Source organism: Oncorhynchus kisutch, linkage group LG24 (assembly GCF_002021735.2).
Source record: "Oncorhynchus kisutch isolate 150728-3 linkage group LG24, Okis_V2, whole genome shotgun sequence".
Lineage (NCBI taxonomy): Eukaryota > Metazoa > Chordata > Actinopteri > Salmoniformes > Salmonidae > Oncorhynchus > Oncorhynchus kisutch.
Genome location: NC_034197.2, coordinates 23,906,775 through 23,933,527, shown reverse-complemented (window position 1 = coordinate 23,933,527; position 26,753 = coordinate 23,906,775). Strand labels below are relative to the sequence as shown.

The 26,753-nt window shown below is 43.4% G+C and overlaps 2 protein-coding genes across 3 annotated transcripts in view; one reads left to right on the top strand and one right to left on the bottom strand.

Annotated features, from left to right (window-relative positions):
- Positions 1–132: 132 nt before the first annotated feature.
- Positions 133–16,403, bottom strand: LOC109869163 (mRNA-decapping enzyme 1A). 2 transcript variants are annotated; one of them, XM_020459090.2, is made up of 9 exons: positions 16,225–16,403; positions 12,073–12,113; positions 11,679–11,806; positions 5,530–5,596; positions 5,214–5,343; positions 4,805–4,921; positions 4,086–4,652; positions 3,617–3,853; positions 133–3,323 (listed from the first exon to the last, which is right to left on the bottom strand). In XM_020459090.2, exons 1-9 carry the CDS (start codon positions 16,345–16,347, stop codon positions 3,243–3,245), a joined length of 1,491 nt encoding a protein of 496 aa, XP_020314679.1. In that variant the 5' UTR covers positions 16,348–16,403; the 3' UTR covers positions 133–3,242. The 2 variants fall into 2 exon arrangements, with proteins under 2 accessions (XP_020314679.1, XP_020314683.1); XM_020459094.2 differs by having other exon boundaries at positions 5,530–5,636; positions 16,225–16,359.
- Positions 16,404–21,029: 4,626 nt separating this feature from the next.
- Positions 21,030–26,753, top strand: part of LOC109869746 (voltage-dependent L-type calcium channel subunit alpha-1D) — a 103,501-nt gene continuing 97,777 nt past the window's right edge. The window contains exons 1-3 of the mRNA XM_031804042.1: positions 21,030–21,416; positions 24,444–24,798; positions 25,783–25,888. Coding sequence (XP_031659902.1) covers positions 21,383–21,416; positions 24,444–24,798; positions 25,783–25,888 — 495 coding nt within the window. The 5' untranslated portion in view covers positions 21,030–21,382. The remainder of the gene's footprint in view (positions 21,417–24,443; positions 24,799–25,782; positions 25,889–26,753) is intronic.

The window sequence follows — 26,753 nt, the reverse complement described above, 5'->3', positions numbered from 1 at the left end:
AATGCACCCCTGGTGTAATAGCGTTTGCCTTTCAGTTTGACATTGCTGGGTGTAATGACTGCAATAGCCAAAACATAAAATAATTTAAGAAAAGTAACTCATTTCAGCAAGAAATTGAAATCGTTTGAGAGAAAACTTCACTTAATCTTTAATATCACAAAATATTTATAATAAACAAAAGCACAGAGTGACAGAAAAAACCCGTAAAAAATGACATGGTTCATTAGACAAGTTAACTCATTAAACTGACACTGACAAATAAGAGGCATACTTTAGCACAGTGTAAAATAATCTTAGACATTTTTTATTTATTTTTATCTCTGGGCCTCATCTATTCTCTCCTCCAGTATTGAGCCTGTGACTAAATAATATGTACACAGGGGAGTAAACTTTGATATCGTGTCTGAAAACACACCTATCAAACAACATGCATCATTGAGCCAATAAAACGGTGTTATAGAAGAAGAAAAATATATTATTGAGGAACCAAATTGAGTCACAAACTACTCATGAAATGCTTTTTATTGACTGGGTTTTACTGACTGGGGTGTTACGTGAAAACAATGTGCATGAAGTAAGAGGTTCTCTTCTTACACTACGAAGAAACTTACATATACTTTCTGGCTGAAAGAAATCAAGAGACGAGGTCAAAAACTAAAATTCCTTTGGCAACAATGTGTTGATCAGTTATTTGTTTAGATGAGGTTCTCAATTTCCTCCGTTGTCTATAGCTAAACACCACCATTCTTTACGCCTGTCAATCTAAATGAAATGTGTGATTGAGTGCAGCCAAACTGAAATACATACTGTGTGTGATCAAATCATGTGAACATGCACTGAGTGCACAAAATATTGACACCTGCTCTTCCATCAGTGGTGTAAAGTACTTAAGTAAAAATACTTTAAAGTACTTATTTTGGTATCTGTACCTTACCATATATATTTTTGACAATTTCTACTTTTACTTTACTAAATTCCTAAAGATAATAATGTACTTTTTACTCCATACACTTTACCTGAATTGGGAAGACAAAAGATTTAAGTGCCTTTGAGCCGGGTATGGTAGTAGGTGCCAGTCACACCGGTTTGTGTCAAGAACTGCAATGCTGCTGTGTTTTTCACACACAACAATTTCCCATCTGTATCCAGAATGGTCCACCACCCAAAGGGGATTCAGCCAACTTGACACAACTGTAGGAAGTACTGGAGTCAACATGGGCTAGCATCCCTGTGGAACGCTTTCCATGCCCGACTAATTGATGCTGTTCTGAGGGCAAAAAGGGGGGGGCTGACTGACCTACAAGATCAAACTGACTGACCTACAAGATCAAAGATATACACATTGACTCAACCTGTCATGACATACTAGTCCCTTTCAGCTGTTGGTTGCAGAGTGGAGAACAGAGAAAATGAGAGAATATACTGTGTCTAATATACAGGTCGCTAAGCTCGGGGAGGGGAATCTACTAAGTTATATGGAATTGTTTTAAGAAGGTCATACCAATAATAATTTAGCTATTTTATTTAGAATTTTAAGACCCCTTGAAGTATAAAAAAAAGAAAAAAAAAATTTGATAAACATTTTGGGGAGTCTTACTGCTATTAGCCCATACAAACACATTGAATAACAGATTCACGACACAGAACAGATAGGCCCAAAAATATCAAAAGGAAGTTTGTTTATATCTGAGAGATATAAGAAATATCTTATTTAACCCCATATATTTGGTTAAACAGTCTCCATATATACTTCCATTCACACTAATATGACCAGGTGAAGCTGGTTGAGAGAATGCCAAGAATGTGCAAAGCTGTCATCAAGGCAAAGGGTGGCTACTTTGAAGAACCTCAAATATAAAATATATTTTGATTTGTTTAACACTTTTGGTTACTACATGATTCCATAGGTGTTATTTCATAGTTTTGATGTCTTCACTATTATTCTACAATGTAGAAAATAGTCCAAACAAAGAAAAACCCTTGAATGAGTAGGTGTGTTAATTTTTGATTGGTACTGTACATGTTCGTGACAGTCTCACCTTTCCACAGCGGGGTCATATTAGTGTGTAGCCCAAACGGTTGGGACGCAACAGACAGAAGTTGGCAGATCGTCTGTACCGACTTCAGACAAGTCTCCTGACGTGTGGCAGGTGTACGGCAAAACGGAGAACACTATGGTGTTGGTGAGAGTATCCATCCTTCCATAGAGGGGTCACTGTTCAGACACTGCAGACCATTTTGTGAGATGACCGATTTTCGGGATGTTCATGATCTGACAAACACCGCTCTAGCTCTGTCACCATTCACCAGATGTGGAAGCGTGATATAGGCCGATGCAGTGGATCTCTAGCTTAAACTGACTGATATTTATGTTTAAAAAAAATTCATTATGCCAATTGGATTTCCACAGGGGCGCGGACATCAACCTTATTAAACAAGATTATCCTTTTGATGATTGCAGTTAGCTCAGGTACAGTCTTGCAGTAGCTTTTACTGCCTCACCCCACGTAATAGGGCCTAAATGAATACAACAATTCTCTGTCTAAACCCTTGGGAAAAAACACACTTAAGCCTGGTTATATAAAAAAAACTATAATCTCCCAAAAGGCATTGCAATCTATTGCACACATCCCTTAACAGGCATAGCGACAGAGGCTGGTGGTCATGAATGGGGTGAGGGAATGACAGAAAGAAGGATCATGAGAGATTGAGAAAGAGAGAGAGGGGGTACGAGAGAGAGCATGTGTGTAGAATCCCAGCTGTACTGAGGAAGAACAAGGAAGTGGACCTGGAGTTGAATGAATTTTGGCTTGCACAGCAAGTCCCTAAGCACTGACCTCACCATAGAGAGCCGGAGGCTCTTTCCCAAGACATATGAGGGTTTACGGTTTACCCTTATTATCATCCTCCTTCCCCAGGGGTTTATTTCTCATCAACAATATGTCTTACTAGAGTGCGTACTTGATTTGACACTACTGTGACTGTAACATGTCCCCATTCACCTTCTCCTCCACACAGGGTAGGAGAACAATGATATGAGCCTCCTACATTCGAGTCCCGTCCTCCTCCTGCAGTCACATAGCTGCTCCAGAGGTACAGAGCCAGTTTGTGCCTCAAGTTAGGAGTGTTTGTGCCTCTGCACATGGCCAGCAGTAGCCCCCAGTGGTCCAGTACCTGTAGGTTAGGTTGGCTGGTGCCCCTGTCCAGGCGTGTCCAGGCCCAGCCTCAGGTTTGGAATGAGGCTATAGCTTGACGTGGCTCAGGTCCTTGGAGAGACTGTGGAGGTAGGCCTCGTGGATGGCACTGAGAAACACTGGGTCATTCTGCACAGACACAGGAGAGAGGAGTTATCTTCCAGTAATCTTGCATAACAGTAGCAAACAAGTTTCCAGACTTCACACAACTTCTTCAGTTCATTGCAGATCTCTTAAGTAATACGTTTGGGTAACATTTAATTTGAAGGGCACATACAGAAGGACTTCATAACCAGTTCATGAGCATTTTATAAATGCCAACAACAGAAAGTTGAAGTCTGCAGTATAAAACCCTGAACTTGACGAAGACTTCAAACACAACGCTAGAGTCTGGGGTGAAAAGGCTTCAGCTCTCTCGCTACCTTGATGAGGTGGATGAGTGTGTCTTGTAACTGGATCCTGTTGTAGGAGGGTTGGGGGAGCTCCACCACCCCAGTGGCTGCGGGCGGAGGCGAGGGAGGGGCAGCTTTCCTCTGCAGTTCCGTTGTCTTGGCAACAGAATGCTGAAAGGCGCTTGGTGAAAGCAGAATGGAGTGCTTTGCCCCCGTAAGTGAAGTGCCCGCCCCCGGTACCACAAGACCCGCCTTCATAGGGACAGCCTTGGATGGTCGAGAGAAAGAGAGGGCAGGAAGATGACATAGTAAGATTTCATTTGAACTATCAAAGCCATCTATATCGTGATAACAAAATCATACTAACTGGCTGGGTTTTTGACAGTTTCTGAGATTGAGCGAACACATCAATTTCTTTACTCTGCAGCTGAGAAAGAAGGGAGTCCTTCAGACATGACAGATTACACATCCCACAAAAAAAAAAAGAACAGCTGGTTACCTGCACATGGCCCGTGGGCATGCTGCTGAGGGCAGCGGGCTTGGTGATTGGCTCTCTGAAGCTCTGGGGTGTGGCCAGCGGGCTGGGCAAGACGCTAGGTGTGAGGGCAGGTTTGTGGAGATCAGAGGGGCTGGGTTTCAGGTAGGCCGGTTCCTTCCCCAGGTAGGCCGACAGAGGGCCAGGTGGAGGACCGCAAGCCTCAACCCCAGATGGAGTCACCAACAGTGGGGACACAGAGTGCTGGGGGTCCCCTGAAGGTCCACCGGGGAACACAGGGTAGAGGGCGTAGCCTGGGCCAGGGCTCCCTCTGGCCTCCATCAGGGAGATCAGACCAGGGGTGAGGTCCCGGTTGTTTCCCCCTGGGTCTGCTGTGAGGCGGGGTGTCAGTAAGGGCTGGAAAGGGATGGGCGGAGCATAGCTCTGGGCCTGGAGGAAGCTGATGGGGGCCGTGGCAGCAGGGTCTGTGGAACTCTGGGTGGGCATGGCTGGCAGCAGGCTGGCCTCCTTCGGTAGAGAACTGCCAAACAGCTCCTCCACAGTGATCTGCCTCTGGCCAGAGTGGGAGCTCTGCAAATACAGTTACCACAGTCAATATGAAACATACTTATACAGTAAACATTCAATGACATGTAACAGTAATTTCAGTCATGTGAGAGAACACTTGTTACAGGCAGCGTGTTATCAGATAGTGCAGTCATTTCAACTAGAGTGGTACGTACCTGTTCTGGCTGTGAGGCGCTGTGAGCGTGCGCTGTAGTGTCACCGGCTGATTTCAGCATCTCGGTGTTCACCCTCTGCTCAGCAGTAACGGACATCTCTGTTTCCCCCGCCTGAGTCTAGTTAGGACACAGACATATTTATTACTTTGACATTCCTACTAGTGTGTTCAGACGAATGGAAACTGGGAGGGGTGTGTGCAATCTCAGCAATTAGAACAAAGTAAAAACACTGTGCAGCAGAACTAAGATCTAAGGAAAGAGAGTGACACCAAGAGAGAGTAACTAAGACAGAGGTTAACTGAGTAAGAGAAACACTCTTGTCCCTTGTGTGTGTGTATTTTTTCTGGACTGTGGTCACGTGTCCGTGTGTGGCCAGATATCCTGGGCGAAGACTGCTCCCGTCTCTCACCCTGTGGAACTCATCCTTGGCCTTGCTGAGGAGCTCCAGGATGTCATTGGAGCAGCCATTGGTCCTCCCAGGGACATCAGCCCTCTCTGGGGAGCCCCGGTGGCCCTGCAAGGCTTCCTGCTTCACAATCCTGGAGGACAGAGACACACCAAAAGAAACACATAGTGAAGATAAACACACTAGCAAATCAGTGGGAAAACACAAATACACAACACAATCTCATGTCTGTAAAGTGATAAATGGCTCCCCCAGTGGTGTGGGTGATAATGGTTCTTATCTGGGTTAGTGGTTGTGTGTTTCACTGGGACATACTCACTTCACCATGAGCTGAGCGATGCGCTGGCAGTCCTTCTTATCGTAAAACCAGATGCTGTATATGCCCACTGTAGGAGGGACACCAAGACGAGAGGGAAATATGACTGACTAGAAGAGATAATGGGAGATAGAAGGGATCACTGGAGCCGCATCCCTGAGGAAGTGGGATATTTTAGTTGAAGAAAGAGTTCAGCAACTATTTTTTATTTATTATGTTATCATTTAGCAGACACTCTTATCCAGAGCGACTTACAGTCGTGAATGCAGACATTTTCATACTTTTTTTTCAAACTGGTCCGCTGTGGGAATTGAACCCACCACCTTGGTGTTGCAATGCTCTACCAACTGAGCCAGACAGGACTTTCTGAAGAAACAGTGTGTGACAGGAGTGTTTCCCTCAGGGGCTGGTAACCTAGCAACAGTATTGTTTCGTGCTCTACCTGGGGATCCCTGGGACGTATAAAACAGGTATCTCTCTCTAAACAGGCCACATTCACATTCTCTAACCTGTTGAAGCACTGATACAACCCTCCACTAAGGGAAGGCAGGACACAAACCTTGGAATCATGGTAAACAGAATAAGTCATCATCCCTTCACGAGTTTCAAAGACAGCCAAGAACGCCACTTTCCAGGATAGTCTTGCATTCCCCCCCAGGGGCCTGCAGGCACTAGAGGACTGAGGAGTCACAGGGTTCCAGATAATGCTGCTCCTCTGGATGACTGGATCAGACACCTACAGAACTACCACGGAGAGCAGACGTGCTGTATCCATCCCATCCATGAGGTGGTTTCCAGGCAGCTCCAGGCCATAGAGGCCCTTGGGCCTGAGAAACATATTTTCCCTCAGACTGAGCTCCTATGCTGGGTAGAACCGCGTTAGCGTGAGGCCATGGGCGGAGGAGACCTAACAGAGGAGATGTTCCTGCTCACTGCGCACCATCAGTCTCAGAATGACCTCCGGCACAAGGGGAAGGCCATCTTCCAGAGAACCCTGGGATGTTGTCTGCCGAGTGCATTCAGAGGCAAGTCTGACTGGAGGGGTAGTGTGTGTCAATGTCTGTCTGGTAAATTTGTATGCATGTATATGTTTGCAGGGGTCAGCCTGGAAGGGGATTGAAGTGGTGGAATTATGTTATAGGGGGCATGTGTAAATGTATGTTATTTTCCTGTATGTCTGCATGCGTTTAATGTGTGTGTGTCTGCTGCACAGACAGGGTAGTGTTCTTTTCCATAGGACTAAACAGAAAAATTAAATAGTGGATAGTATGGTGGGATTGCAGTAAAATACATAACCCAATGGTCAAAGGGTCTGGAAGCTTTCAAGTACTCTTTTGAATTCCACACAGCTTGACAGATTTTTATAAGTTTTTGTGGGGGAGGGTTCTTTTTACCCCCTTTATTCCCAATTTCGTGATAGCCAAGTGGTGGTTACAGTCTTTTCCCATCGCTGCAACTCCCGTACGGACTCAGGAGAGGCGAAGGTAGAGACCCATGCGTCCTCCGAAACACAACCCTGCCAAGCTGCACTACTTCTTGACACACTGCTCACTTAACCCGGATGGCAGCTGCACGAATGTTTCGGAGGAAACACCGTACAACTGGCGACCATGTCAGCGTGCATGCGCCCGGCCCTCCACAGGAGTCGATAGAGCGTGATGGGACAAGGACATCCCGGCCGGGCAAACCCTCCCCTAACCCAGATGACACTGTGCCGCCTCATGGGTCTCGAACCCGGATCTGTATTGACGCCTCTAGCACTGCGATGCAGAGCTCCTGTGCTGGGTAGAACCGCATTAGCATGAGGCCATGGGCGGAGGAGACCTATCAGAGGAGATGTGCCACTCGGGAGGCCTGACAGTTCTTTAATGCTTGTGTGCAAGCTGTGCTTTGCAACTTAATTCCAAAAATGTGTTTAGAAAACTTTGACAACCTTCCTTATTTATCTGGGTGAAAGTTACATAGATAGCACATTCAATGCTAAATTTAGCCTAGTAATACATAAGATGTACACCTGCAGCTCTTTTAATGGAAATATAGTTAGGGGCAGTTCCACAAAACCAGAATATCTGGAATAACATAGCATTTCTTGCAGTCAATTTATTTACTAAATGCAGGCAAAATGTGGATTTGGGAACAGGAGTGAAGAAATATGATTTATTTATTTCTGCATCTTGAGAGAATGCAATGATCAGCTAGATACCATCTAGCTAGTTATAGTGTTTCAACCACATCAAATATGCATTGAAGCCGAACTGAAACACGGTTGGGCGTTTTCACAGCTTTCTTTTGGACATTTTGAACTATTGTTTGTTTGTTTGTTGTTGTTGCTTTATTGTATTTTTCCCCCAGTCCGATGTCAACTGTATTGAATCATTCATTCTATCGCTCTATTACAGTACGGGTTTATTTAGTCTTCTTGGGTAACATATAATGACAAAAGAGAAGCTACATGTATCTAATTATAGACAAGTTGACTAACAAATGGATTACCAAAATGTCAGAAATTATAAGACGAAATATATCTAAATTTTTGACCACCTGTCCAAAAATTGGGCACAGGCCTCAGATGTTCACTTTATCACATACACTACCCGGTCAAATTTTTTAGAACACCTACTCATTCAAAGGTCTTTCTTTATTTTGACTATTTTCTACATTGTAGAATAATGAAATTATTCAAAACTATGAAATAACACACATGGAATCATGTAGTACCCCAAAGAGGGTTAAACATATATATATATTTTAAATTTGAGATTCTTCAAAGTAGCCACCCTTTGCCTTGATGACAGCTTTGGACACTCTTAGCATTCTCTCAATCAGCTTCACCTGGAATTATTTTCCAACAGTCTTGAAGGAGTTCCCACATATGCTGAGCACTGGCTGCTTTTCCTTCTGTCTGACTCATCCCAAACCATCTCAATTTGGTTGAGGTCGGGTGATTGTGGAGGTCAGGTTATCTGATACAGGACTCCATCACTCTCCTTGGTAAAATAGCCCTTACACAGCCTGGAGGTGTGTTGGGTCATTGTCCTATTGAAAAACAAATGATAGTCCCACTAAGCCCAAACCAGATGGGGGTATCGCTGCGGAATGCCTTGAATTCTAAATAAATCACAGTGTCACCAGCAAAGCACCCCCACACCATAGCACCTCCTCCTCCATGATTTACAGTTGGAAATACACATGTGGAGATCATCCATTCACCCACAACGCGTCTCACAAAGACACAGCGGTTGGAACCAAAAATGTCCAATTTGGACTCCAGACCAAAGGTCAAATTTCCACCAGTCTATTGTCCATTGCTCATGTTTCTTGGCCCAAGCATGTCTCTTCTTATTATTGGTGTCCTTTAGTAGTGGTTTCTTGCCGGCATTTCGACCCTGAAGGCCTGATTCACACAGTCTCCTCTGAACAGTTGATGTTGAGATGTGTCTGTTACTTGAACTCTGTGAAGCATTTATTTGGGCTGCAATTTCTGAGGCTGGTAACTCTAATGAACTTATCCTCTGCAGCAGAGGTAACTCTGGGTCTTCCTTTCCTGTGGCGGTCCTCATGAGAGCCAGTTTCATCATAACTTTTAAGAAGGCACACCGGTTCATTGAAATGCATTCCAGGTGTCTACCTCATGAAGCTGGTTGAGAAAATGCCAAGAGTATGCAAAGCTGTCATTAAGGCAAAGATGGCTATTTGAAGAATATGTGTTTAACACTTTTTTGGTTACTTCATGATTCCATATGTGTTATTTCATAGTTTTGATGTCTTCACTATTACTCTACAATGTAGTAAATAGCCAAACTGAGCATTTTATTTTTATTTTTTTTATTTCACCTTTATTTAACCAGGTAGGCTAGTTGAGAACAAGTTCTCATTTGCAACTGCGACCTGGCCAAGATAAAGCATAGCAGTGTGAGCATACAACAAAGAGTTACACATGGAGTAAACAATTAACAAGTCAATAACACAGTAGAAAACAAAGGGGGGGTCTATATACAATGTGTGCAAAAGGCATGAGGAGGTAGGCAAATAATTACAATTTTGCAGATTAACACTGGAGTGATAAATGATCAGATGGTCATGTACAGGTAGAGATATTGGTGTGCAGAAGAGCAGAAAAGTAAATAAATAAAAACAGTATGGGGATGAGGTAGGTGAAAAGGGTGGGCTATTTACCAATAGACTATGTACAGCTGCAGCGATCGGTTAGCTGCTCAGATAGCTGATGTTTGAAGTTGGTGAGGGAGATAAAAGTCTCCAACTTCAGCGATTTTTGCAATTCGTTCCAGTCACAGGCAGCAGAGTACTGGAACGAAAGGCGGCCAAATGAGGTGTTGGCTTTAGGGATGATCAGTGAGATACACCTGCTGGAGCGCGTGCTACGGATGGGTGTTGCCATCGTGACCAGTGAGCTGAGATAAGGCGGAGCTTTACCTAGCAATCGAGGGAGAAGGGCCTTGGTCAGGGAGGTGACCAAGAACCCGATGGTCACTCTGACAGAACTCCAGAGTTCCTCAGTGGAGATGGGAGAACCTTCCAGAAGGACAACAATCTCCGCAGCACTCCACCAATCAGACCTTTATGGTAGAGTGGCCAGAGGGAAGCCACTCCTCATTAAAAGGCACGTGAATTCCCGCTTGGAGTTTGCCAAAAGGCACCTAAAGACACTCAGACCATGAGAAACAAGATTCTCTGGTCTGATGAAACCAAGACTGAAATCTTTGGCCTGAATGTCAAATGACACGTCTAGAGGAAACCTGGAACCATCCCCACGGAAAAAGCATGGTGGTGGCAGCAACATGCTTTGGGGATGTTTTTCAGCGGCAGGGACTGGGAGACTAGTCAGGATCGAGGGAAATATGAACAGAGAAAAGTACAGAGAGATCCTTGATGAAAACCTGCTCCAAAGCACTCAGGTCCTCAGACTGGGGCGAAGGTTCACCTTCCAACAGGAAAACAACCCTAAGCACACAGCCAAGACAACACTGGACTGGCTTCGAGACAAGTCTCTGGAATGTCCTTAAGTGACCCAGCCAGAGCACAGACTTGAATCCGATCGAACATCTCTGCCGAGATCTGAAAATAGCTGTGCATTAACGCTACCCAACCAACCTGACAGAGCTTGAGAGGATCTGCAAAGAAGAATGGGAGAAAATTCCCAAATACAGGTGTGACAAAATTCTAAAATCCTGGTTTAGCTTTGTCATTATGGGGTATTGTGTGTAGATTAATGAGGGGGGGAAACAATTTAATCAATTGTAGAATAAGTCTGTATTGTAACAAAGTGTGGAAAAGGTCAAGGGGTCTGAATACTTTCCGAATGCACTGTAAACTATGCGCAGAACTTCGTTAAATTTATCAAAATAGTTTTTTTTTTTATTGCACAAGCTGCGAGCAACACCTGTGAAACTCAGACATTTCTCTCAAAACACAGGGATGTCGATTCGCACGGGACTAGTATTAACAGAGGACTGCCAAAAAACTGTAGATTATTCTGGTTAGTCAATGTCCCGACTTCAGTTTCCCTTTAACTCATCTAAACAGTAGGCTACAGTTCCCTTGACATGCCATAGGCCTATTTGACGTCCCGTCTTGTCACTGTTGTATTTGTATAGCGCCTCACAATCATCACACATAGCCTGCTAACATCCTCTTTTACTACTTCACCAAATCTTTCCCAAACATGACTTTTCTGACCCTCCCTTGTCTTTATTTTCAACTCTCCATTCGCAGATTTTGTCTTATTGAATTCAAGTTCGACAATATCCTTTTTGCATACATTTTTTCTGCCCTTCCCAAAAGCATTATTTGGCGATTGGCTTTGCAGGCTATTTGGCACATGTACAGTTAAACCCTAAAGTTGAGGGTTTTACAGTAATACCAGATAGGCAAAAAAAATTACAATAAATAAACGCAATGTAGCCTATATAAATTGCATGTATGGATTTAAGGTATTGTTTCTCTTTATTCAACCTGCCTGTCACCACGTGGACTGCGGATTATGAGTCAACCTGCGCATCACTAGTGCAGGCTACATGGTATGAACAGTAACAAGAAAATAAGTGTTGCTCCATCTTTAAGTTATTGCAAAGCAGCCAATGGGGTGGAAATCTCAGACTGACTAGTGGACTATTATGGTATAGCCTACTCACAGTTAGCATTCCTGTACAGCAGGAAGGGGTCTTGGAGCTGAAACTCAAGGTCTTTGTTGATGGGCTCCACCAGATTCTCTGTGCTCAGGCGATTCATTATGGTGAAGCCATGATGAGGGGATGCACACCTGTGGACAGGTTATTGGAGAGCAATGGAGAAAGACTATTAGGCTAAATGTGTTTGTCACAAAAAATAAATAAAAGCAAAGAGTGGTGACATTGAAAAGAGCAACAGGGAGGGTGGAGGTGAGAGAGGAAGAGCTCAATTAGGGAAGCGTAGACATGAGGACAGGTGGTGAGACAACCACCACAGGTTAAGAAGGGGGTTAGGCTCTAGCTAAGTATCGTTGCAACAGTGTCCCCTTCAAAAAAGGTCACCATAAAAATAAATTACCTGGCATAAACAAATAAGGTGCCTTCAATTTCGGTCTTTTCCTGAAATGGAAATAATGCAGAAAAATTACAACTTGAACTTGCTGAACACGAATCGATCATCAGGTAAAAGAAGAATATTCACAACATGCAAAAATGTGTTGATATTTGGTCTGGGTGCTTTCAGTTCATTAAACGTTCTATGAGCTGAAAGGATGCAAACTGCCACCAGGAAGGTGATGTTTGAACAGGTATAAAGAAAAGGTTGCCGATTTACTGCCACATGCAATTATGGAATGTTTGCTCAGGAGTATATTGCTTTGGCTGATCCATCCTGATGACCTGGATGGAATTATGTGATCCTTCCTTAACCAATAAGAAGTCCCACCCAGTTGATTACTTCAAAAAGGTGAAAGTCCTCATTGGCGCTGCCCATGCTAAAACAGGCTTTTGGGCACTATCATTGGTCGTGTCCCCCTGCTCAGACGTTACATGCATCAACCAATGGTTGCGTGCCACGTCATTGACTGACAGATTACTATAACATATGTGGTTAGCTGATGCTTTAAATACCTATCCAGGCGTTGTAAGATCCGGCAGGTGTCAGCAACGCCTGGGCAGAGGAACGCGCCCCTGCTCTTGGGTTGTGACCGTTTGTATTTGAGACCACACAAACTGGTTGTTCAGAACAGCACAGTGTCCATGGAATCAAACTTTGCACACCGTTGTGGCCTTCTGAACATGGCCCTGATGTCTAGCTGGCTAGTTTACAGCGTTAGCACTAGTGGTACCCAGGGCTCTAAAAGACGTTGCTATGCACCCAGGAGTTTGATTTTGGGGGCACAGTGCAACTAGGATAACAACCTCTGAGATAATAATTGTTGTCATGTTGATAAGGCTTTGCTGTACCGTTGTTTCAGAGTGCCCTAGAGAAAAAAGCGAGTGCAGATTCCATAGTGTCATGTTTGCACCATTACTACAGCGAAAACGGCTTGATTGTTGCCCAACCAGCTTGTAAAAAACTCTGTTCCTTTCAATTGGACTGGCTTTCAGACCTATCAATCGCTCATTCATTCCAACCAATCAGGGCACTTGGACACGCTCCAACCCTGCACACCTTATGTTAAAGCGTGTTTTGCGGTCTTTAGAAAGAAGACCTGTTTGATGCTGACAGAATTCACATGTTGCCTTTCTACTGAAGTGCTGTTCGTCCATTGGCAATTGAGTGTTGGGAATGTTATTGTGCTAATAGCGGGTGCAATAGTAGTGAGTTATGGTTACCTTATTGTGCAGCGTAACTGTGTAGATACGTTTGCAAGTAAGAAGTTAGTATTGTTTGCTAGTGCTCGGCTAATGTTAACTCTACTGTTTATTTAAATCTACCCCAACCAAGTAAGAAGTTAGAGTTCTCCTTCTCTGGCTGTATATTCTTCATGTAGATGCTATACTATTGTATTCATTGATATGTTTATATTATGACCGTTTTCTTATCTGCTTATTGTTGTATTGCATGTATATTTATTTAGTGTACTCTAACTGAATCTTAATGATTGGAGACAGGCAGCCTAGTGGTTAGAGCGTTGGGCCAGTAACCGAAAGGTTGCTAGATCAAATCCCTGAGCTGACAAGTTGGTGCCAAAGTGTATAGTAATGGGCCTCAACATGAAGTTCTGATAGGACAACACTATAGTGGGCAGATCTTAGTGAATCAGCATTCGGTATGGGTGAGGGCATTCAAAGCTGACAACTCAGACGAGTTCCGAATAGACATTTTTACATGGTCCTTCATATCTCCTGGATTCTGGCCTGCTATAGCTGAGATGTTGAGGTACCCCACCTCAGCCCACAACTACACACAAAGCCGCCACGCACCCGAGAATGAGCTTACACCCCTCTCTCGTCCAAGATATTTCAAGCCCTGCTCCAGGCTTCCTCAGTGGCCATGGAGTGACCACACCCTCTCCAGTTGGGAGCTGCAGAGGGACTACGAGGAGCTGCTCTATGAAAGGGAAGAGATCAGGAGGGCGTACTCTAGGCCCTCCCGGCAATAGGCACAGGAGCGTCAGGTCCGCTTCTGCTCTCCAGAGAGGCCCAGCTCCCCATCAGATGAAGACAACTCCAGAGAGGCCCAGCTCCCCATCAGATGAAGACAACTCCAGAGGCCCAGCTCCCCATCAGATGAAGACAACTCCAGAGAGCACAGACCAGCACACCAAGGTCTGCACCCCCCTCAGCAAGAGCCTTGACTAGTCATTGTTAAGGCGACCCCCACTCCAATCGTGGAGTCACAGCCAGCCGCTGCCATGGGGCCTGTTCTGGTGGCGGGGTCACCCTGTCCTCCCAATGGGGATCCCCGACTGTCCAAGGCAGCAGTTGATTCTTTGACCACTCCTAGGATGGAGCATCAGCCTGCAGATGTCAAGTGCAGCCAGTATCTCTGATACTATGCATGCATACATGGACCAGACATTTTTCATTAAGTCCTTAATGGAAACATGCAACAATAGCAGTCCTATCATCTTACAGTCAAAAGGCTATAGCCTATTATTGAACATGCAACTCCTGTAACAAAGCAGCTAAAAAAACAAATGCTCAAACATTTGCCAAAATGCAATTTGTGGAAAACTGTTCTAAACAGCACACCTAATACAAGCAGTTCCATATGTGACAGAGATGAACACTCTGTTAGAAACTCAGAAAGAGGAGGAATCTAATAGCAACAACTATGTTGGGTTGCTAATATGACTAGAATTGTGCCTTTGAATTCTGGACTACGAGAGTAAGTTGATATGAAAACCAATAGAACAGGAGAGAAATGCTGGTTAATTGCATGAGGAAGTCTTTATAAAAGAATTGCTTCCAAGTTTCTGTGGTTGGATTTTCACAAGGTTAATTTGAAGCAAGGTAAGACATGCCTCATTATTTGAAGTAAAGTAAAACGTTCAGGTTTCAAACTATTCTACTGCCTCAAACTCACATTGCAAAGTGGTCAAGTGGTGGGTGACGTGCTGATAGTTAACGGTAGGTAGACTAAGGGTGAAACCCTATGCAGCCGAATGGGAGGCGAGCCTTAATTTACCAGTCGAGATTAATAAATAAAAATAGCTCCTTTTAAATCGTTGCCACCAACGTTTGTAACACTAGAGCGAGCAGATCCTAGTACTAGCGGGTGAGGGCATTCATAGCCGGCCTCTCAGACGAGCTCCAGCTAGCCATTTTTACACAGATCTGAACCATACTACCGGAGCACTTTTTTTCTTCCTTACAACGGATCACCGCGACTGCATTTTATATTCATATTTTTTTTAAATTTTTGATGTATACTGGTAAAGTTGCCAGGTTGTTAGGTAATGTGACTGAGTAGTTTTAGAAGCGCCGCTCTGTCTGGGGCGGTTCTAAAACTACTCAGTCACATTACCTCACAACCTGGCAACTTTACCAGTATATCCAAACATCTGGGGGGCACAGAAAGAAAGGAAAATGGATAGCTTATTCAGGAGATCAATGGTCACATGGTGCTTTCAAGACAACTGGTAACTCGGAAAAGTATGAGGTCAAATCATGACGTCAATTATCTTCTGGTAGGAGCTCCATGTGTAATGATCAAGCTGTTTAATCAGCTCGTTGATATCTCAACCCTGTCAGGTGGATGGATTATCTTGGCAAAAGAGAAATGCTCACTAACAGGGATGCAAACAAATTTGTGCACGCCCACATTGAGATAAATAAGCTTTTTGTGCGTATGGAACTTTTCGGTTATCTTTTATTTCAGCTCATGAAACCAACTCTTTACCTGTTGCGTTTATATTATTGGTCAGTGTTGCTAGTACAACATGACTAGCTGAAGTGGCATGCTACGACGTAACGAACTAGCCCAGATAGTTAAGTTGCTAAGTGTTAGCTAGTTAAGTAGCGAAGTTAGTAACCCAACTAACGTTACAACAAAAGACTCGCATACTAATTTATATTTTATGACTCGCAAACGATTGTTACACAATCCCACAGGGACACGCTTGATATAGCTCGCTAACTAGTATGCTACTTTACTAGATTGCTAATGATAAACTAAATCCGATATGGTAAAGTTAGCTCTCTAGTTAACGTTACGTAGCTGCTATCGCTCTAACTTCCTTCAATAAACAGAAGAAACCAGCGACTCCTTTGGCGAGCTTACCCATTCATTTGCTTTGGAATTAAAGGTGTACAGTGCTACCTGTCCGGTAACATCGAGAAGTTTGTTGATATACGGATCTTGTTGTTGTAGAGCTGCTAGGCTCATTTTACTGGCGGTCTCCATCTTGAATACAATGCTTACCACACGGACCAATTTCTATGAACACTCCATTTCCAGTGTCCGCGGGTGGTGCACGTCGGTAGTCATGGTCCGAATGCCTCATAGTTCCGCCTCACTTTTTGTTTCATAATTATTTGGAGTGAATAATTATTGCTTGTTCACGAGAAGGTTACAATGAATTTTAGAGGTTGCTATTTTGCTATGGCCTGTCTATCCATGTAGGCCAGGGATGGGAAACTGGTGGCCCGTGGCTCCCGTTCAGTCGGGGTCTCAATTTACTGTTGAGTTGGAATAATATAATGAATACAGAAGGTGTAATTTCGAAATTTGGTTGTGCATCAGCACATGTCAGCTCAATTTTTGGGGGATTGCAAAATTAGTCTAGCAGTCAGCTATCTAAACTTGTAGTAAGCATGGGTGAATTACCAACCATGGTGGGGTCCATTGATCATTAGTTATATTAAAAACTGCAAACATTTGCCTCCACCATATGGAAAAATGTGTTATACAATTACAAAATATATTCACTCAGCCCCATGGCAAACAACGTAATGAATAATATATAGCCCCATCTGGCGGATATTCAGGCTGAGCCTAGCTCTATAAACACAATTTATATATATTTTTGTGATCAAATGTGTTTTAATCAGTGGTGTAAAGTACAAAAAGATACTTGAAAGTACTACTAAAGTAGTTTTTTGGGGGTATCTTTGCTTTACTGTTTATATTTTTGACAACTTTTACTTCACTACATTCCAAAAGAAAATTATGTAGTTTTTACTCCATACATTTTCCCTGACACCCAAAAGTACTTGTTACATTTTGAATGCAAACCGTGCTATTTTTTGCATTGTTTGTAACTTATTTTGTACATAAAGGTGCTGCTACTGTCTCGTGTGACCAAAAAAAGCTTCTGGACATCAGAACAGCAATTACTCACTTTGAAGTGGATGAATCATTTTTCTTTAATGATTCGAACGAGAGGAATTTATTCCAGACACCCATATGCAAGAGAAAGAGACGGAAGAGGTATCGCGGAAGGAGATCGGGGTACCTTGTGAGGATCCGACGACTAGTGGCTAATCTGCCTTTGCCATTGGTCCTATTGGCCAACGTACAATCTCTGGATAATAAATTGGAAGAACTAAAAGCACGTATGTCCTACCAACGGGACATTAAAAATTGTAATATCTTATGTTTCACCGAGTAGTGGCTGAACGACGACATGAATAACACACAGCTGGCGGGTTGTACACTGTATCGCCAGGATAGAACAGCAGCCTCTGGTAAGATAAGGGGCGAGGGTCTATGTATATTTGTAAACAACAGCTGGTGCATGATATTTAAGGAAGTCTCAAGGTTTTGCTCGCCTGAGGTAGAGTATCTCATGATAAGCTGTAGACCACACTATCTACTTAGAGAGTTTTCATCTGTATTTTTCGTAGCTTTCTACATATCACCACAGACCGATGCTGGCACTAAGACCGCACTCAATGAGCTGTATACTGCCATAAGCAAACAGGAAAACTCTCATCCAGAGGCGGCACTCCTAGTGGCCAGGGACTTTAATGCAGGGAAACTTAAATCCATTTTTACCTAATTTCTACCTGCATGTTAAATGTGCAACCAGAAGGAAAAAACTCTAGACCACTTTTACTCCACACACAGAGAAGCGTACAAAGCTCTCCCTCGCCCTCCATTTGACAAATCTGATCATAATTCTATCCTACTCATTCCTGCTAACAAGCAAAACGTAAAGCAGGAAGCACCAGTGACTTGGTCAATAAAGTGGTCAGATGATGCAGATGCTAAGCTACAGGACTGTTTTGCTAGCACAGACTGGAATATGTTCCAGGATTCTTCCGATGGCTTTGAGGAATACACCACATCAGTCATTGGCTTAATCAATAAGTGCATTAATGACTGGCTCCGATGCTCGTCGGACGTGGCAGGGCTTGCAAACTATTACAGACTATAAAGGGAAGCACAGTCAAGAGCTGCCCAGTGACACGAGCCTACCAGAGGAACTAAATTACTTCTATGCTCTCTTCGAGGCAAGTAACACTGAAACATGCATGAGAGCATCAGCTGTTCCGGACGACTGTGTGATCACGCTCTCTGCAGCCGATGTGAATAACTTCCACAAGGCCAGGATGTGTAATCTGAGCATGCGCTGACCAACTGGCAAGTGTCTTCACTGGCATTTTCAACCTGTCCCGTTCTGAGTCTGTAATACCAACATATTACAAGAATACCACCATAGTCTCTGTGCCCAAGAACACTAAGGTAACCTGCCTAAATGACTACAGACCCATGGCACTCACATCTGTAGCCATGCAGCTCACGTCTGTAGCTTTGAAAGGCTGGTCAAGGCTCACATCAACACCATTATCCCAGAAACCCTAGACCCACTCCAATTTTCATACCGCCCCAACAGATCCAAAGATGATGCGATCTCTATTGCACTCCACACTCCCCTTTCACACCTAGACAAAAGGAACACCTACATGTGAATACTAGTTATTGACTACAGCTCAGTGTTCAATACCATAATTCCCTCAAAGCTCATCACTAACCTACAAACCCTGGGACTAAACACCTCCCTCTGCAACTGGATCCTGGACTTCCTGATGGGCCGCCCCCAGGTGGTAAGGGTAGGTAAACAACACATCCGCCACACTGATCCTCAATACGGGGGCCCCTCAGGGGTGCGTTCTCAGTCCCCTCCTGTACTCGCTGTTCACTCATGACTGCACCATCATTAAGTTTATAGATGACACAACAGTGGTAGGCCTGATCACCGACAACGATGAGACAGCCTACAGGGAGGTCAGATACCTGACCGTGTGATGCAAGGACAACAACCTCTCCCTCAACGTGATCAAGACAAAGGAGATTATTGTGGGCTCCAGGAAAAGGAGGACAGAGCACGCCCCAATTCTCATCGACGGGGTTGTAGTAGAGCAGGTTGAGCTTCAAGTTCCTTGGCGTCCACATCACCAACAAACTAACATGGTCCAAGCACACCAAGACAGTCGTGAAGAGGGCATGATAAAACCCCCTAAACTAAACCCCCTAAGTAGACTGAAAGGATTTGGCATGGGTCCTCAGATCCTCAAAAGGTTCTACAGCTGCACCATCGAGAGCATCCTGACGGGTTACATAACTGCCTGGTATGGAAACTGCTCGGCCTCTGACAACAAGGCACTACTGAGGGTAGTGCGTATGGCCGAGTACATCACTGGGGCCAAGCTTCCTGCCATCCAGGACCTCTGTACCAGGCGGTGTCAGAGGAAGGCCCTAAACATTGTCAGACTCCAGTCACCCTAGTCATAGACTGTTCTCTCTGTTACCGCACAGAAAGTGGTACCTGAGCGCCAAGTCTAGGTCCAAGAGGCTTCTAAACAGCTTCTATCCCCAAAACATAAGACTCCTGAACATCTAATGAAATGGCTACCCAGACTATTTGCACTTTTAGCAATTACATTTACTTTTGATACTTCTGTATATTTAAAACCACATACTTTTAGACTAGTAGTAGTATTTTACTGGGTGACTTTCAATTTTACTTGAGTCATTTTCTAATAAGATTTCTTTACTTTTACTCAAGTATAAAAAATTTGGTACTTTTAACACCACTGGTTTTAATTAGAAATAATAATTGTCAGCAGGGTAGCCTAGTGGCTAGTAACCGGAAGGTTGCAAGTTCAAATCCCCGAGCTGACAAGGTACAAATCTGTCATTCTGCCCCTGAACAGGCAGTTAACCCATTGTTCCTAGGCAGTCATTGAAAATAAGAATTTGTTCTTAACTGACTAGCCTAGTTAAATAAAGGTAAAATCCCACCCCCCCCGAGGACCTAAGGGATCAAATTAAATAAACATAATTCAAAATAATAAAATAAATAACCAAAATAACAAAACAAAGAAACATTGACGGATAGTGAGTGTTGATGCATCATACTGCAATCATTTTTCACAAACAATGATTAAAAAACACCACCTATCCTGCTGTCAGATTAAAATAATGACTACACCAACCAAATGCATACATTTCTTTCAGATCTAGGAAAAGTGTTTATTTCGGGGAGTGGCGGCAGGTAGCCTAGTGCTTAGAGCGTTGGGCCAGTAACCAAAAGGTTGCTGGATCGAATTCCCCAGCTGACAAGGTACAAATCTGTCACTACCACTGTTCCAAATAAGAATTTGTTCTTAAAATTAAAAGTATAAATGTTATTTTTCCTCAGGACCAAGTCCTATGAAGACTGTATTATTTACTAATCACCACATGGTGGCATTGCTGCAATATATTTCAACGACTCCCATAATCCGTGTGGCGACACTTTTGTAATTTGGAGCTACATGTAACACTCAACCATGTGAAATCTAACGCCTCTTTTAGCATAGGGGAAGACAGTTTAAAAAACTAACTAAACACCTCAATGCGAGGTTGGGCAAAGGCCTAGGCTACTCTCAGTAAAATAGATAGGCCTACCTGATCTGTAAATAGGTATACCGTTATTTGTGATAAATGAGTGACATGGGCGTCCAAAACCATAGGCCACAGGCTAGGCCAGCATATGAAATTGATATTGAAACTATTTCATTAGTTTGCTGAAGTAGTCTATAATGTCAGTTAGGCCAACAACATCATTTGCTTCAGTGAGGAACATAGGGATTATAATTGAGGGATTATAGCTGCTGTGAAACAGTTATCCGGCTGCAGGTAGATGTAGGCTAATCCAATAACCGGTAACCTTCCAACACATTCTAACAAAGGCCCTGCGAAAGGCTAGCGTCCTGTCCAGGGGGTGTACCTGTTCATCAAACTGCCTCACGCTACATACATTGAAACGGGAGATAGGCTCTTGCTCCTATGAGCAATTCCGGCTCATACAAACCAAGGCTCGTGCAAGGCAATTTACTTACTACTTACTTTCTTACTGTCGTACTTTCAATACACATACATTTCCTGTTGATTCGTTGTAGAATGTGGACACTAAACGGCGTCGAGTGGCCTCAAAGAAGAGGGAGATGATATGGCGTTCACTGTCGGGGTTCGAAGACACCGGGGTAAGTCATGGGAAAGGGAAACAATCTTTTCACGCAACTTCAACAACGAAGTGACTTTTTAGTACCAGGTTAGGAGAATTTACGCAGCAGGTTAGGATAATTCGCGTATCAGGTTAGGAGGTTAAGGTTAGGAAAGGGGTTAGGGTTAGCGAAAATCACTTCGTATTGAAGTGGCGTGAATAGAGTGTGTCCCTCATGTGCATCATGTTTACGCAATGTATGTTGCCTAAGGACCTCATGCTGACGTCCGGCACCGTTAGAGAAAACAGCCAACAATGCATGAGTAAAGTGTACGTATAACCTACGAGCTAGTTTATAGTCATATAGGGCTACTGGGTATGTACATAAAGCTGATGTCCTCCCCGCGAGCGTGCGTTACTATATTAACGTTATTTGAGAATGGAATAGATGTGACAGATTTATGTCGCCCCAGGCCTATTTGGAGGGGGACTATTATTTTATGCGCCAGCTGTGTATAATAATACTTTTTCGTTTTTTTAGACTGAAAAGTATTGAGTTTATATTACTTTAAAGTTTTACAATGCTATATATAGCCTCTTGAAAGACAACTATTGAAAACCAAGTGATAGAACGAGAGTGAAAGAATGGTGAAATGTAACCTTTTACATATGAACTTTGAAAGGTGTGTATGCAGGTCTTCATGTCTGACATATCCATGCAGGGAATTGAATTATGTGAGAGGGAGAAATAATAATGACTTTTTAGAGCGTCATAGAGTTGCATTAAAGCTATAGCCTAAACACGAGCAAAATGTGATTCGTTTTTGGGTTATAGAAATACATTTGTATTAAGCTCATAACACATTTATTGTCAGTTAGTGACTCTTATTAATCCTAAATCATGCATGTTTCATAATCGTGCGTGTGGGTGTACGTGTGTGTGTGGTGCACGTGTGTGTGTGTGCGTCATTTACGTTACCACAGGCACATTTGCCTCAGATTGCCCTGAGAAGTTACTGAGCAACACATTGATTAACCTTAAACCTACACATGTTTAATAACGTTATTACATCGTTGTCACAGTAATATTAGTGCCATCATTTATTAGTTAGATTTATTAGGGTTAATTGTATATGTTATTAGGCTATGGATGGCCTATATTGGATGGTTCGTCTCGAGACAGTCGCCCTAGTTGGAAAGGAAAGTCAGGTCGGTCAATGGTGACTATGTCATTTTAATTCATTGGCATTGGCCCAACTCCGAATCCGATTTATTTACAGCACACACCCCTGGCAGAGTACAGTAGAAGGCTATTCTATAGTATAAATGCTGTCTTTAAACGGATTAGCATGGGATGCCAATCGTGCCCATGAGAGAGTGAACAGTGCCACTTTGCACACCTTGGACACAGTGTCCAAAATCACATATTCGCTTCGTTCTTGAGAGGATGGTCACAGCTGTTGCCATGTTGCTTCGGCAGGCCAAACAAAAAACTTGAACAATGAAATGGACTTGTATGGACCACTGATCCAGGAAAGAATGTATGCGTCTGTATTTTAGCCAGCTACGATCCATCATGTGAAACACCCGGATGTTGCATTTCAAGGATGTTTGTGGTAGGCTAAATCTCTGAGGTTCTGTGTACTTTATTAAATGTAGTAAAATCATTTTGATTGAACGTTTAGCCTATTATTCCACTTATATTGTGTTGGTTTTAGAAAGGAGTTTCAATGTGGATAAGAGAATGCAAAAAGCAGAGCAACAGCCCGAAGGTAAATACATCCCTATGATGCTTTTGACTAATTCGTCTCTGGAGCGCTGCGCTGTTGGGAAGAAACTCGTGCGCTCTTCTATAGTCTTGTGTCGGTGTTATCGCATGTGTCTCGTGGGACCTGGAGTCCAATGCTTTCCATTTGTTTTGAGCTGAGAACGTCTCAAATCTTCTTGTTTTTTATTAGCAGTATACTTCACTGATGTCTCGGTAATATATTTGAAAAATCAGCTGTATCTTAAACTTAGTCGTAAGAAAAGGTAGGTTTATTTGTGGATTAATTTGATGGAAATTTGGACTATGAATTTTGGTCTAGTTGAGAGGAAGCGGTGGAATTCTGTAGATAGAAGTAATTAAGTTGTATTTGTCAGTACATTTGATATTTTGTTATTTTATTCTTTATCTTTACTCTGCATTGCTGGAAAGGGACCCGTATTTAAGAATTTTACTGTTAGTCTACAGCAGTTGTCTACAATTGAATTTTATTTAAAATAATCTAGACTGACTCAGTTTTGCATCAACAGTTTGTGCACATGCATCAGCGACAGATGTTGGATCAATTAATTTGTTGTTAGGATTATGTAAAACATTTCGCAGTATGTGACAACAGAAAGAATCGTTTTTTCCCCCACATTATTTAAATTTTTTTCGATCATTTTCTCTTTTATGTAGCATCCATATGGTGTACTGAGCACTGACCAGCCTTCCCTTGTACCCTTTGTGTTTTCCTTAGTTGTCAAGGGAATGCTCCCTGTTCAGCTCCCCCCCCCCCAATCAAACAATAACAACATCACTATCCTGTCCAAGGATTTCATTGCTTTGATTATAGCTTGTCATTCTGATTAGCTCACCTCAAAATTCATGTTTGTCGATATAAATAACATTTAGTGGTTTTCTGAGATTTACATGTTTTTTTTATGAAGAATTTGATAACTAGGCGTACATACTAAATTAAGCACAATCGCTACACTTGTGGGCATTGTAATGTCTCCCTGTGATCTGCATGAAAATAAATGGCGTTAAATGGTTCATTTGGATATTTGTCACATGGCGACTTGTTTGTTAAAAGCATGGCTAGAGGAGGGTTCTGCAGGTTTGGAGCTCTGAAATTCACCGTATAGACAGATCGACTGGTGAGGTCATTGTCACTGAATCTCACACAGTTTGTATTGATGCCTCTCTCCCTTCCTCTCTCTTTCCCCTGGTTCTCTCACCATTCTCTCATCTTCACCTTCCCCTTACTCTCTGGCTGACACCTTTCTCTGCCCCCCCCCCCCCCCATCATTCTCTCCTCAGGGGCACAATATGCCAGCAGCACCAGAGCCCCTCCCCCTGGTGATAAACCGGCCCTCTGGTCAGAAAACCCCTCCCAGCCCGAGTCCTGCCCCCAGACCGGCACTATCTCCTGGCAGGCCGAGATCCATGCTGCTCGTAACTCCCAGGGCGACGTCTCCCAGAGCATGAGCGCCCGCAACTCTGTCCCTGGGGCCACGCCTGCACCGGTCGGCTCGTTGTCACAGAGGAAGAGGCAACAGTATGCCAAGAGCAAGAAGCAGGGCGGCTCCACCAACAGCAGGCCGCCCAGGGCCCTGTTCTGCCTCACCCTCAACAATCCCATCCGCAGAGCCTGCATCAGCCTTGTGGAGTGGAAGTATCCTTTCTGGGGGTCTCAATTGAGATATACAGGGACTCTCTGTGTCCACACATGGAAAACACCTGTTGATGTTGGTCTATTAGTTTACAGACGAAAGCAGTTCATAATAGTAATTATGGCAAGTTTCATCTCCCAATAGTTAGCATCAGGCCCCCTTCCAAGCAACAAACACAATCATTTATGTTGCAGTCTCCATAGTAAATGTTTTCAGCTGAAGAAGAGAAAAGACTCTATCAGACCAGACCCCAACTGAAAACACTCTACCAGACCAGACCCCAACTGAAAACACTCTACCAGACCAGACCCCAGGTGAAAACACTCTATCAGACCAGACCCCAACTGAAAACACTCTACCAGACCAGACCCCAGGTGAAAACACTCTATCAGACCAGACCCCAGGTTAAAACACTCTATCAGACCAGACCCCAACTGAAAACACTCTACCAGACCAGACCCCAGGTGAAAACACTCTATCAGACCAGACCCCAGGTTAAAACACTCTATCAGACCAGACCCCAACTGAAAACACTCTACCAGACCAGACCCCAGGTGAAAACTCTATCAGACCAGACCCCAGGTTAAAACACTCTATCAGACCAGACCCCAGGTGAAAACACTATCAGACCAGACCCCAGGTGGAAACACTCATTCAGACCAGACCCCAGGTGAAAACAGTCTAAAGAGTTCATTCAAGTTTAGTTCTGAATGCAGCCACCACAGAAAGCATCCAGTGTTGCATTCAATGATTCCAGCATTCCAGCATCCAATGATGCATTAAGACAATCCCATGATAAGGAGTCATTTCTCTACCATATATCAAAATGATGATGTTGCTGTATTTAAACATGTTTGCTTTAATTATAGTTTTTTGACTTCCTAAGATTTCCCCCCTGCCTTTACATGACTGCAATGTGCTCTATCTATTTCTGCTCACGTATTGACTGTGTACTTTGAACATTGTTCCTTGACCGTGTGCCTCAGACCCTTTGATATCTTTATACTGCTCTCTATTTTTGCCAACTGTGTGGCCTTAGCTGTTTACATCCCCTTCCCTGAGGACGACTCCAACTCCACCAACCACGACCTGGTGAGTAGTCTATTCAACCCTACAGTATAGCTGGTCTTCAGGACGTGAAAATGGTCTATTGTATTTCTGTGATTCTTTTCTTCTTCTATTGAATACTGAATTGACCATGGCATGGATGGACCATGTTAGTTACACCTTCATCAGAGTACGTCTGCTGAATCAGGGTACATTCAGGAATTGCACTGTTTTATGGCTGAAACGCGTTGGTTCTACTTTTTAATAATAAAGAAGCTTTTCATTCCATTGTCCTCCAAGAGTTTCTGAATCTCTTCTCTACTTCTGTACCCTGTATGACGTCAGGGGTTTCCTGACACCATGTGGTAATGTATCATGCTTCTTTTGTTGACATAAACGGTCTGCTACGCTAGTCTGTTCTGGAGGTCATCAGTCCTGTGTGTCACACCCAGTCTCTTCCACATACAGTAGTGAGGGCTTGGAGAGAAACCCTGTTAGTTTGTTTATGGTGCTGATATAATCACACACGCACGCAGACTGTGTGTGCAGTGCAGCATAACAGCAACGAGTAATTTAAAATGATGAAATAGAATCATTTACAATGAGCAGTTATAATTAGAATGAAAATGATAGTTCTATGACCAGTTATAGTCTTTAACAGTGATCAGAAAATAGATGATAATTAACTAGATGTAACAGGTGCCTGTCAAATGTCTTATTCAATCCCATTTTGACACCCAGCTGTAGACTTGTGTGATAGATTGACCATCTATGTCAGTTCTATTCCATCTCCCAGCATGCACTGTATATCCAATGGCTTGCCAGTCTCTAGAAATAAACTACACATCAATTTGATCGTCAGGCCTCTAACTGTTAGAATGTGAAAAGATGGCTGTCCCCTTTAGATGAT

What these genes read in the sequence shown, in the direction of transcription:
- LOC109869163 (XM_020459090.2), bottom strand. Translation starts at nt 16,347, where the DNA reads ATGGAGACCGCCAGTAAAATGAGCCTAGCAGCTCTACAACAACAAGAT. An exon ending in GCTGTACAGGAATGCTAACT is followed by an intron (nt 5,597 to 11,678) that starts GTGAGTAGGCTA and finishes TCCCTCCTACAG; the next exon opens with TGGGCATATACAGCATCTGG. An exon ending in CACTCATCCACCTCATCAAG is followed by an intron (nt 3,324 to 3,616) that starts GTAGCGAGAGAG and finishes GTGTCTGTGCAG; the next exon opens with AATGACCCAGTGTTTCTCAG.